Below are 11,650 nucleotides of genomic sequence, written 5' to 3'. Positions count from 1 at the left end.
CAGGGAATGTCGGGGCTGGGAGGACCCTTAGAACAGGGAATGTCGGGTCTGGGAGGACCCTTAGAACAGGGAATGTCAGAGCTGGGGGGGCCTTAGAACAGGGAATGTCGGGGCTGGGAGGACCCTTAGAACAGGGAATGTCAGGGCTGGGAGTGACTTTAGAACATGGAGGGACAGATCATAAATTTATAAAGAAAAAGAAATTACCTTTCAGATATATGGATAAAGGAATAATTCAGGACCAAAGGAACAGAAGATAAAAGTGGACGGTTTTTATTACATAAAACTAAAAAAGTTTTGCACAAATAAAATCAAGGCAGCTAAAATTAACAGGGAAGTAGAGAACTGGGGGGGGGGGGGGCAATCTTTGCAGCAAGTTTCTCCAATAAAGGTCTCATTTCCAAGCTATAGAAGGAACTGATTCAAATTTAGAAGAAGAAAAACCATTTCCCACTTGGCAAATGGTCAGAAGATATGAACAAGTAATTCTTTAGAACAGGAAATGTTCCCCACGGGAAGGGGCTTAGAACAGAGACCATCAGAGCTGGGAGGGGCCCTATCCTGCAGAAGCTATCCAGTCTATTTGGCACAAGGGGAAACTGAGGCCCTGGGGTGAGGGGGTACTGGGCAGGGCTCCGCTCTGGGCCTCTTACCACATCTACTTGTAGCAAGAGCACTCGAAGTGCATAGTTCTTCCCCAGCCCTTGCAGACGCTCATGGATGTAATTGGGGTGCAGGTTGTGGTAGCGAAGGCTGTGAGAGAGAACCAGGGAAAGTCCGTTCAGCAAATTCCGGAAACCTTAAGTCCTCGCCCTCACCCATCTTACGTGGTAAGTTGCCTAGTGAGGGGGGAATGCGGTGGGATTTGGAGTCAGAAGACTTGCTTCAGACCCCAGTTGTGCCAAATGTGTGACCTTGGGCATGTCCCTCCCCCTTGTCTGGGCCTGGAGAACAGGGGGTTGGACTAGATCCTCCTCCTTCCCCGGATGCCTCCAAAGTTCATTTCTCTCAGGGTTCTCAACGGGGGTAGGTCCAGGAGCCACAAGGAGCGTCCTCTGAGCTTGGCTGGGAAGACAACTGATGACATCTGTGTGTTCACTTCTAAGAAATTTACATTTCCTTTAGTTGTTAAAACTCCAGGCTTCCCCAGCCTCACTGCCCAAGGGCTCCAGGACACAAGAAGATGAGACAAGCCTCTGACCTAGCCCGACCCCCTCATGTAACAGATGAGAAAAGAGGCTTGGACCGATTGAGCGGCCTGCCTGAGGTCACATATGCTTAGTGAAGGGCAGAGCCACAATTTTGCTGAGATGTTCAGTCGTGTCTGACTCTCTGGGACCCCATTTGGGTTTATTTTGACAGAGGTACTGGAGTGGTGTGCCATTTCCTTCTGCAGCTCATTTTACAGAGGAGGAAACTGAGGCAAACAGAATGAAGTGACTTGCCCAGGATCACAGGGCTAGTAAGTATCAGATTTGAACTCAGGCCTTCCTGACTCCAGGCCCAGTGCCACTTAGCTGCCCTTTATCCCAGATCCTAAGTGTCCAAACCCATCATTCTACACCATGCCAACCCCCGTGATACAATGATACCTAACACTTCAGGGATAAGTCATTTCTGAGATGTGTCCATCCCCCAGCATGGATGGAAACCCTTCCGTGATGCAGTAAATGATCAGATTCCTGTGGCCAAAACATGGGATGGGTCGCCTGGCAGTCAATCAGGTCATGACCCAGTCCAAAGCTAACTAGTTTGGTCCTGGCATGACGATCATGCAGTCCATCCCTGGGCCTGTACTACAGGCCTTTCCAGCTGGGCAGGAGCCATCTGAGCTCTCTGGGCTCTGCTGACCCAGCCTTTGGGACCCCAAGGTCACTGCCTTACTTCAAATGAGGCCTGGGGAGGGTGGGCTGGGGCCCAACGACCCCCACCCTTTTAGGTGTGTGTGGGTGGTGGGGCAGGGAAGTCTTCAGGGAGAACTTGGCACCTGCCCTTGGCCCTTGAAGGAAGAGGCTATCGACAGGTGGAGAGGTTAATCAATCTTTGAGCGTTTATTCCGCCCCTGCTACAAGCCAGGCACGAAACTAGGTGACAGGAACACAAAGAAATGGAAAACGAGCCCTTGCTGTCTAGGAGGGGAGATGAGGGCTCCTCCCTAAGTTCTCCACCCCACCCTTTTTCCTGGTTCCCTAGGATCCCACACCCCAGCTAGCAGGGCTCTGACTTTCCATTGCCTTCTCCCATCCCAAATCCTGTATCTCTAGGTGATTTTTTCTTTTCAGAGTTAGAGTTCATGTAGGGAGGCTTCTGAGAGGAGAGGAGGGCCGAAAGTCGGTGGCGGGAGATACTTGGGTTGGGGGCTCACCTGAGGAAGAGGGCACAGGTGCTCTGACCCATCACATAGTCGGGGACAATTTCTCCAAATTCCCAAGGCACGTTCCTTATGAACTTCAGGACAGGATTCCCCCTCTGGGAAGAAGCAGGAGGTGAAAAGAGAGCTTTGGTTTCCCCCTGTTCCTCTGTGTTCTGGGATTACCCCACCTCACCTGTCGGGGGTTCACAGTGATGGTACTGCTCTTGGTCTGAGGTTTGGGGGCCTGAGGGCCCTGGTTGGCGATCTCTTCTGCAGGCGGTCCCAGGCTGGGAGCGGCTTCGGGGCCGGCCCCTTGGGGAGCGGCTTCTGCCTGGACCCCTCCAGGACAGAGCCTGGTTGTTGTATAGTTGGCATAGGTTGGAGTTGCCTCATGGACAGAGGTGGCAGGTGAAGGAAGGATCCGGCTGGATTTGAATAAGGACTTTACCTGAGGATAGGGGAAGGAGGAAGGTGTGAAGACTTCTGTTTCTCCTTCCGAGATCCATCTGAGAGCACTGACTGATGGAGCTGAAAGTGAGGCCAGCCTCCTTTTACAGAAGAGGAAACTGAGGCCCAACCCAATTGACTAAGCACTGATTATGTAGCCGAGATGCACAAAAAACCCCACATTGTTGCTCCCATTAGAATGTAAGCTCACTGAGAACAAGCTGACTGTATCCCTGGCACTTATCATAGTGAGGGCTTAATAAATGTTTGTTGACTGGCTGACTGACTGTAAAGCCGATGTTAAAACCCAGGTCCTGAGAGTTCATGGTGTCAGGGGAAGAGGAAAGGCTCACCCCAGAGACTGCCTTCTTCACCCCATACGCCCCCTCCACAGCCTCCCTGACAAGCCTCTGCTCAACTACCGCCAGTGATGGGGAGCTCACTTATGTGAGGCAGCTGTTTGGAAAGGTTTTCCCTTACACAGTGCAGATATGTCTGTGTACCCCCTCCCTGCCCCCATGCTCCCGATTCTGTCCTCTGGGTCCAAGCCAGAATGAGCCATGTGACAGCCCTTTGGTGCAGGGATCTCAGGATCTCCTGCATCTCTTCTGCATCACCAACATCCCTCATTTGACAGAGGAGGAAATTAAGGCACAGAGGGGGAAGGGCCTGGCCCAGGGTCCACGCAGAGCATTCCAAGCATTCCCTGATAATCTCCCTGGGGCTGGCCAGGGAACCCAGCACCATGACATCCCTGGCTTACTAGCTGTGATCCTGGGCAAGTCACTTCATCCTGTTTGCCTCAGTTTCTCCTCTATAAAATGAGCTGCAGAAGGAAATGGCACACCACTCCAGTACCTCTGCCAAAATAAACCCAGATGGGGTCACAGAGAGTCAGACACACAGAGCTGGGGCTGGGATCCTACTTTCCAGACTCCCAGCTTCTGCAGATGCTCCCACATGCCAGACCCCCAGTGCCTCAGTGGCTTTATCCAGGAGGAGCCCAAGGGCCAGGCTTGGTTCTCCTCCCTCTCCCCTCCCCCCTCCCCCAGCTACCTCCAGAGGTGGAGCCTCCTCCAGGGGGATGGTGAACTTCTTTCTCTTAGGGGGCTGGGTGGCCTCCTTCTCGCTGGCCATCTCTGGTTCCTGGCCTGGAGCAGACAGAGGATGGTAGCTAGCATTCCAAGCATTCCCTGATAATATCCCTGGGGCTGGCCAGGGAACCCAGCACCATGACATCCCTGGCACCTCTCAGCATTCCACATTCCCAGCTCTTAGATGTTTCCCACACCTCTTAGATCTCCAGGCACCCAGCACCCCAATGTCCCTGGTGCCCCACAATGCTCCACATTCCCAGCACCCCAATGTCCCTACCACCACCCCAGTCAGCCAATAAACATTAAGTACCTACTATGTGTCAGGCACTGTGCTAAGCACTTGGGATACAAAGAGAGGCAAAAGGCCCTCCCCTTGAGGAGCTCCCAGTCTAATGGGGGAGAGGACATGAAAATAACTCTATACAGACAAGCTCTAGAGGGACAAATAGGAAATAATCCCAGAGGGAAAGCACTAGATTTCAGAGGGCTCAGGAAAGGCTTCCTGTAGGAGGGGGGATTTTAGGTGGGACAGGAAGGAAGCAGGAGGCAGAGATGAGGAGGGAGAAAAGCCCTGGCGTGGGGGAGGGCCAGTGAAAATGCCTGGAGTCAGGAGATGGAGGGTCTGGTTTGAGGAACAGGAGGCTGCTGTCACTGGATCAGAGGTGGGGGGTGGGGAGTGCAAGGTGTAAGAAGATTGGAAAGTGGGGGTGGAAGGGCTTTGAAGGCCACACAGGATTTCATATTTGATTGTGGAGGTGATAAGGAGCCACTGAGTGAGGGGGGTGGGTGTGGTGTAGGGTCCTATCTTCCCTTTAGGAAAATCATCATGGTGGTGGCTGAATGGAGGATGGACAGGAATGGGGAGGGACTGGTGGCAGGCAAAGCCCTCCCCCCACCCTTGCAGCTAGTGCAGTGATCCAGGGGTGAGGCGATGAGGGCCTGGACGGTGGGAGTGGTGTCAGAGGAGAGGAGGGGATGTAGATGAGAGATGCTATTCTGGTGAAATTGACAGGCCTTGGTGACAGATTAGATGGGGGGGGGGCAGTGTGAGACTGAAGAACTGGGAAGATGGTGGTGCCCTCTACTGTAAGAGGGAAGTCAGCAAGAGGGGGAGGATTTGGGGGAGAAAGATACCGAGGTCAGTTTCAGCCCAGTCTAGTGTAAGATGTCTACAGGACCTCCAGTTCAAGATATCTGGTGGTTGGAGATGAGATGCTGGAGTCAGTAGAGAAGTTAGGATTGGCTAAAGAGATTGGAGAGTCATCAGTATAGAGATGATAATTGAGTCCATTAAGAACTGATGAGATCACCAAGTGAAATAATAGGGAGGGAGAAGAAAAGAAGACCCTGGACAGAGCCCTGGGGAATGTGTTACCTGGATGACCGTCTAGCTGAGGAGACTAAGGAACAATCAGACAGTTGGGAGAAGAACCAGGAGAGGTTGGTGCTATGGAAATCGAGAGAGTACCAAGGAGAAAAGGGTGATGGACAGTGTCAGAGGCTGCAGAGAGGTCAAGGAGGAGGACTCAGAAAAGGTCATTCAACTTGGCAATTAGAAGATCGATGGTAATTTTGGAGAGAGCAGTCTCTGTTGATTGATGAGATTGGAAGCCAGACTGCAGTGAGTGAGGAAGGAACTGAGGGGAGAGGAAACAGAAGGAGCCTTCTCAAGGCGCTTAGCTCTGAAGGGCAGAAGAGATATGGGAATGATAGCTAGTGGGGAGGGATGGATCAAGTGAGGGATTTGTGAGGATGGGACATGTTTATAGGCAGTAGGGAAGGAGTCGATGGACAGGGAGAGACTGAAGGTAAGAGTGGGCGTGACAGAGAAAGCAATCTGTTGGAGAAGGCAGGATGGAATGGGATCACCTGTGCAGGGAGAGGGGTTTGACTGGGCAGGAAGGGCCACCTCTTTGTGTGAGATGGGGGTGGAGAAGGAGGGGGTGAGGAATCTGGATGACGTGAGATGAGAAGAGATCAGGGAGCTCCCAATAAGTGGCTTCATTTTTTTCCTCTGTAAAATACCGTCCCAGGGAAGGGAAGGAGGGAGGAAGGGATAGAATTTGGAACTCAAAACTTAAAATGTTGAAAATTGTTTTAACATGTAGTTGGGGTAAAATAAAATATATTTTAAAATATATATGGCAGGGTTTTCAGCTGAGAAGTCGGGGGAGGGGAAGCTTTGAGACGTTTGAGGAGGGATGAAAAGGTGTAGAAGAAGCGCTGTGGACAGTGGGACAGTGAGGTGATAAGGAGGTATGGTAGGATTGCCGAGCAGTAGGGAGAGCCCAGTTGAGGTTAGGCAACATAAATAGTGGACCCAATCAGCAACTCCTTCCTTTAACAGCACGTGTACCCCCCCATGTCCCTGCCGCCCCCCAATAATTACCTTCTAGACTAGAGCATCCATCCCTAGCAATCCAAGCTTCCCACCCCCTCCACTGGCCCCCAGAGCCCCACAAGGCCCGCCCCTGATTGCCACGTGCCCCACCCTCTCGCTTGCCCCGCCCCCTCGTCCCTGAGCCGCACAAGTCCCGCCCCCTCCCTTGTCCCTGGGCTTCACAAGCCCCGCCCCCTCGCTTGGCCCGCCCCTGACTTCACATGCCCGCCTGCCAGTTGCTCACCTTCTGGGCACCCCTTGTGATTGATCAGCGGGACAGCCAATCCCTGACGCACGACACGCTCCCCTAGCACCGCGTGGCCTCCACTGCCACCACCCAGACTGTGCCCTCTGATCCTAGCTCGGGCTCCGGTACAGCCGGGATCCTTCGGAATGCCTGCGGTGGAGAAGAAGAGAGCCTAGCTTCGGCTAAAGAGGCCCTCGTAGGCCTCTGGCAGCGGCACTTCCGGCTTTTCTGTCCCTGTGTAAAGGACCATTGAGATGTGACACTCTGGCCCAGCGCTCTATGGCCCTGGAGGACTGGGGTGGGGTGGGGAGGGAGTGGCTCCGATGTTTCTGTCTCTTTCCTGCCGTGTTTCCTTTGCTTCTGACTCTCCCCATTATTCCTGAGCTGGAGTTTTGGAGACCTGGGTTCTGAGTTCTCTGTGGGCAAGTGTCTTCCCATCCCTGGGCCTCAGTTTCCTCCTCTGTAAAATGGGCATCTCTAGTTCCTAAGTCCCTTCTTGCTCAGATCACTCTCTATCTTCATCTTCCTTCCCATGAGCTCTTCTTTCTCCCTTCTTCTGCCTCCTTTTCTCCCCCTTCCTCAATTGGGTTAATGTAATTACTTCACATCATTCACTTGAAAAAAAAGTTTCACTGTTCCTTGTTCTTCATTTTTAAGCCAGTGAGTGGATGGGGAGGGGGTGAAGGAACCCAGGTATCCCCCACGCCCACTCCCAACCCAGGCTTTCCCCTCCATGCAGAATCACAGAACTTCAGAAAGGAAAGGGACTCAGTAGCCATGTAGTCCAGTGGGGTCCCCCCACCCAGATCTCCCATGCCCTTTCCCAGCCCTGGAAACCTGGCGTCGGTGACATCGGCATGGAGAGAAGCCCAAAGAATGCCTTCCTTCTTTCTCTTTAGAAACAAATTAAATGGTTACTTTTCATGTAAGTGGGATACTTGATTTATTTAAGCCACTGGACAAGTGAGATAATAATTGTAAAAGGGCTGAGCACAATGCCTGGTACATTGTAACTACTACATAAATGTTAGCTGTCATCATTATTATTATCATTATTAATTTCCAGGCTTGAGGGGAATGTGGGGAGTGAGGAAGCTTCCTGGAGGAAATGGGATTTCAGTGATGGGAAGGAGAAAGAAGAGTCTGGGATATAGGACAAAAAAACCTGGTATTGATACCGAAAGACCTGGCTTTGAATCCCAGCTGTTAGTTATATTCTGTATGACCTTGGGCAAATCACATTTCCCTTCTTGGTCTCAGTTTCCTCAATTGTAAAATAAGGGGATTAGACTAGATGGTCCTCAAGGGCTTTTCCCAAACTAAATCCCATGATCCATTTTCTCCTAATTCTTCATGTTCATCATTTCTTAGGGTATATGTGTATATGTATATAGATAGAGGGAGGGATGTAAGTATAGATTACTTACAGATTTAGAAAGTTTGCTGGGGGCAGCTAGATGGCGCAGTGGATAGAGCTCCAGCCTTGGAGTCAGGAGGACCTGAGTTCAAATGTGATGTCAGATATTTGACACCAGGTGTGTGACTCTGGGCAAGTCACTTAACCCTGTTGTCTCACCAAAGCAAAAAACAAAAGTTTGCTGAGGGTACTAAGGTTAAGTTACTATTCCAGGGTCACATAGCCAGTACCTGCCTGTCCCAGGTAGGACATGAACTCAGAGCTTTCTGACTTGGAGGCTGGCTTTCTGTCCTGTTTCTCATACATACGCATATAATACAAATTCTTTGGACATTCCTCAGCCATTGGGCCATAGTTTCTAATTCTTTGGAATGACATATAATGCTGATCATTTTCTGTAGTAGTAAACACCAAGACCAAGGGTGATTGATGTCCATCACTCAGGGAATGGCTGAATACTGTGATCAGGTATGGGTCAGTTACTTATTGTATTGTCAAGTATTTTGGGCAGCTAGGAGGTGCAGTGGATAAGATGCTGGGCCTGGAGTCAGGAAAACCTGACTTCAAATCCAGCCTCAGACACCTACTAGCTGTGTGACCCTGGGCAAATCACTTTAACCCTGTTTGGCTTTGTTTTCTCATCTGTAAAATGAGCTGGAGAAGGAAATGGCAAACCCCTTCAGCATCTCTGCCAAGAAAACCTCAAATGGGGTCATGGAGAGTCATGCATGACTGAACAACAACAACAGGTATTTGTTTCCTATACACAAAGGAAATGCTGAACACAAAACCACAAACATTCATTTGATAAAAACCAAACTTAAACAAGTGTTAGTATGAACAGCCCTTCTCCAGCAGATTCTTCGCCCCAGCATTCTACTCTTTTAACACAAAGAACAAGAAAGCATCCCCTGCTATCTCCTTTTTCACGCCCATCCCACATAGAGGGGTGGCCCTTCCCCTTTCTGAAGCAAACCCCTCTCCACTCACAAGCAATCCAGTTTCACCCCAGCTTCTCCAGCAGACTGCCCCCATCATCCCCACTCTCTCACTTACCTTCACTCACTCCCTGTTTCCTGACTGCTACCCTGCTGTCCACAAACTTGCCCATGGTTTCCTCATCCTCAAAATACCTTCCCTTAATCTATCCCTCCCCCTAGCAATCATCCTCTATTTCTCCCCCCTTTTGTAGCTAAACTCCTGGAGAAGACCGTCTATAATAGATGCCTCCATTTCTTCCCCTCTCACTCTTTTCTTAATTCTCTGCAATCTGGCTTCCAACATCATCATTCAAAAGAAACCATTCTCGGGGCAGCTAGGTGGCACAGTGGATAGAGCACTAGCTCTGAAGTCAGGAGGACCTGAGTTCAAATCTGGCCTCAGACCAAACACTTGACACTTACTAGCTGTGTGACTGTGGGCAAGTCACTTAACCCCAATTGCTAAAACAAACAAACCCCCCCAAAAAAGAAACCATTCTCTCCCAGTTACCAATGCTCTCTTAACTGCCAGATCTAATGGCCTTTTCTCAGTCATCTTCCTTCTGGACTTCTCTGCGGCCTCTGACACCGTGGATCACTCTCTTCCCCTTGACTTCCTCTTATTTTTTTTAACTTCTTTTTTTATTAATTTATTTTAATTTATCAACAATCACTTCCATAAGCATTTGAGTTTTAAATTTTTCTCCCTCTCCCTCCCACCTCCCTCCCCAAGACAGTGTGCAATCTGATGTAGGCTATACATATACATTCCTATTATACATATTTTCACATTAGTCATGTTGTAAGGAAGAACCAATTGGAGGAGTCACAAAAAAAAGGAAACAAAACACAACAGAAGAAAAAAATAGCAAATAGTCTGCTTAGATCTGCATTCCAACTCCATAGTTCTTTCTCTGGATGTGGACAGCATTTTCCATCGTGAGACCTTTGGAGATGTCTTAGATCCTTGCATTGCTGAGAAGGGCTCAGTCTATCAAAGTCAGTCATCGCACAATGTGGCTGTTACTGCGTACGACGTTCTCCTGGTTCTGCTCACTTCATTCAGCATCAGTCCATACAAGTCTTTCCAGGTTTTTCTGAGGTCCTCCAGCTCATCATTTCTCATAGCACAATAGTATTCCATTACATTTCTATCCCACAACTTGTTCAGCCATTCCCCAGCTGATGGGCATTCCCTCAATTTCCAATTCTTTGCCACCACAAAAAGAGCTGCTATAAATATTTTTGTACATGTGTTGACCTTCTCTTCTCCCTACATTTTGGGGACACCACTCTCTCTCCTGGTTCTCCTTCCACCGTCTGACCACTCCTCAGTCTCTTTTGCTAGATCTTTATCCAGGTTACATCCACCAACTGTGGGGGAAACTCGTGCGGGACCCCATGCTCTTCTCCCTCTCTATCATTTTACTTGGTGATCTTGTCAGCTCCCATAGATTCAATTATTGTCTCTCTGCTGATTCTCAGATCTACTTATCTAGTCCTAACCTCTCTGCTGATCTCCTGGCTCCAGTCTCCAACTCGAAATGGATGTCCTATAGGCAATTTAAACTCAGCATGTCCAAAACTGAACTCAATATCTCACCTCACTCCTTCCAGACCTTCATTTCTAAACTTCCTTATTACTGTCCAGGGTACCACCAATCCTTCTGGTCTCCCAGGCTGGCAGCCTAGACTCCCAACTATCTCTCACCCCTCATATCCAATCTGTTGCCAAGACCTTCTGATTTCACCTTTGCAGCATCTCTCGAATATGCCGCCTTCTCTCCTCTGACCCTGCCCCCCCCCCCCCCGTGCATCCCTCATGCCCTCACACCTAGACTATTGCAATAGCCAATGACAGGTCTGCCTGCTTCAAGGCTAACCCCCTCCAAACCATCCTGGACTTAGCTACCAAAGTGACCTTTCTAGAACACACTGACCATTTCATCCTCCTATGCAATAAACTCCATCGGTTCCTCCAGTATCAAATGGAAAATCCTCTTTAACTTTTAAAGTCCTTCCCAACCTGGCTCCTTACTACATCTCCAATCCACATACATTATTACTAGATAATAATAACTAATGTTTATATAGTGCTTTACAAACAACTGATTTTATCTTCTTCTCCATCTTATGATTAAGGAAACAGCCAGAGGTTTGGTGACTTGTGCAAGGTCACACACCTACTAAGTGCCTAAGTGCAAGGTCTTCCTGATTCTAGAACTAATTCTCTCTCTCTCTCTCTCTCTCTCTCTCTCTCTCTCTCTCTAAGTCGGAGTTAAGTGACTTGCCCAGGGTCACACAGCTGGAAAGGATCTGAGGCTGAATTGACACACAGGTACTCCTAACTCCAGGGCCAGTGCTCTGTCTACTGTGTGGTCTAACTGCCCCCAGAACCAGTTCTCTATACATTAATTTGAATATGACGTGCTATCAATCTGCTATTTTGTGGGTCCCCTGTATTCCTTTTCTTTTCCCCCTCCCAGAGAATCATTCAGTATAACCAAAAAAAATTGTTCCTTTCTCTTCTCTTTACTTCCTTTCTCTTCTCCTTTCTTTTCACTGGGTCTCCCTATTGCCAAGCCTGGAGGTGAAGGGGCACATCCCAGAGCCCACCCCCTCTGATCAGTACCAGAGGTTTGATCAGCTCCAAGTCTGATCTGGGCTAGTTCTCTCTTAGGCAACGTGCTGAGTCCTGCCTGCCTTCGCCCCCTCCTGGTGGCTCACGG

General features: G+C 49.6%; 1 protein-coding gene across 1 annotated transcript in view; it reads right to left on the bottom strand.

The window, feature by feature from the left end:
• Window positions 1-6,753, bottom strand: part of ERCC1 (ERCC excision repair 1, endonuclease non-catalytic subunit) — an 8,233-nt gene extending 1,480 nt beyond the window's left edge. Inside the window, exons 1-5 of the mRNA XM_027841934.1 lie at window positions 6,522-6,753; window positions 3,857-3,951; window positions 2,547-2,801; window positions 2,366-2,469; window positions 654-753 (exon numbers count right to left, since the gene is read on the bottom strand). Coding sequence (XP_027697735.1) covers window positions 654-753; window positions 2,366-2,469; window positions 2,547-2,801; window positions 3,857-3,937 — 540 coding nt within the window. The 5' untranslated portion in view covers window positions 3,938-3,951; window positions 6,522-6,753. The remainder of the gene's footprint in view (window positions 1-653; window positions 754-2,365; window positions 2,470-2,546; window positions 2,802-3,856; window positions 3,952-6,521) is intronic.
• Window positions 6,754-11,650: the final 4,897 nt, after the last annotated feature.

Source organism: Vombatus ursinus, unplaced genomic scaffold, assembly GCF_900497805.2.
Source record: "Vombatus ursinus unplaced genomic scaffold, bare-nosed wombat genome assembly UNPS02000021.1, whole genome shotgun sequence".
NCBI lineage: Eukaryota > Metazoa > Chordata > Mammalia > Diprotodontia > Vombatidae > Vombatus > Vombatus ursinus.
The sequence above is the reverse complement of the archived record's forward strand: the minus strand, read 5'-3'. Positions and strand labels throughout refer to the sequence as shown.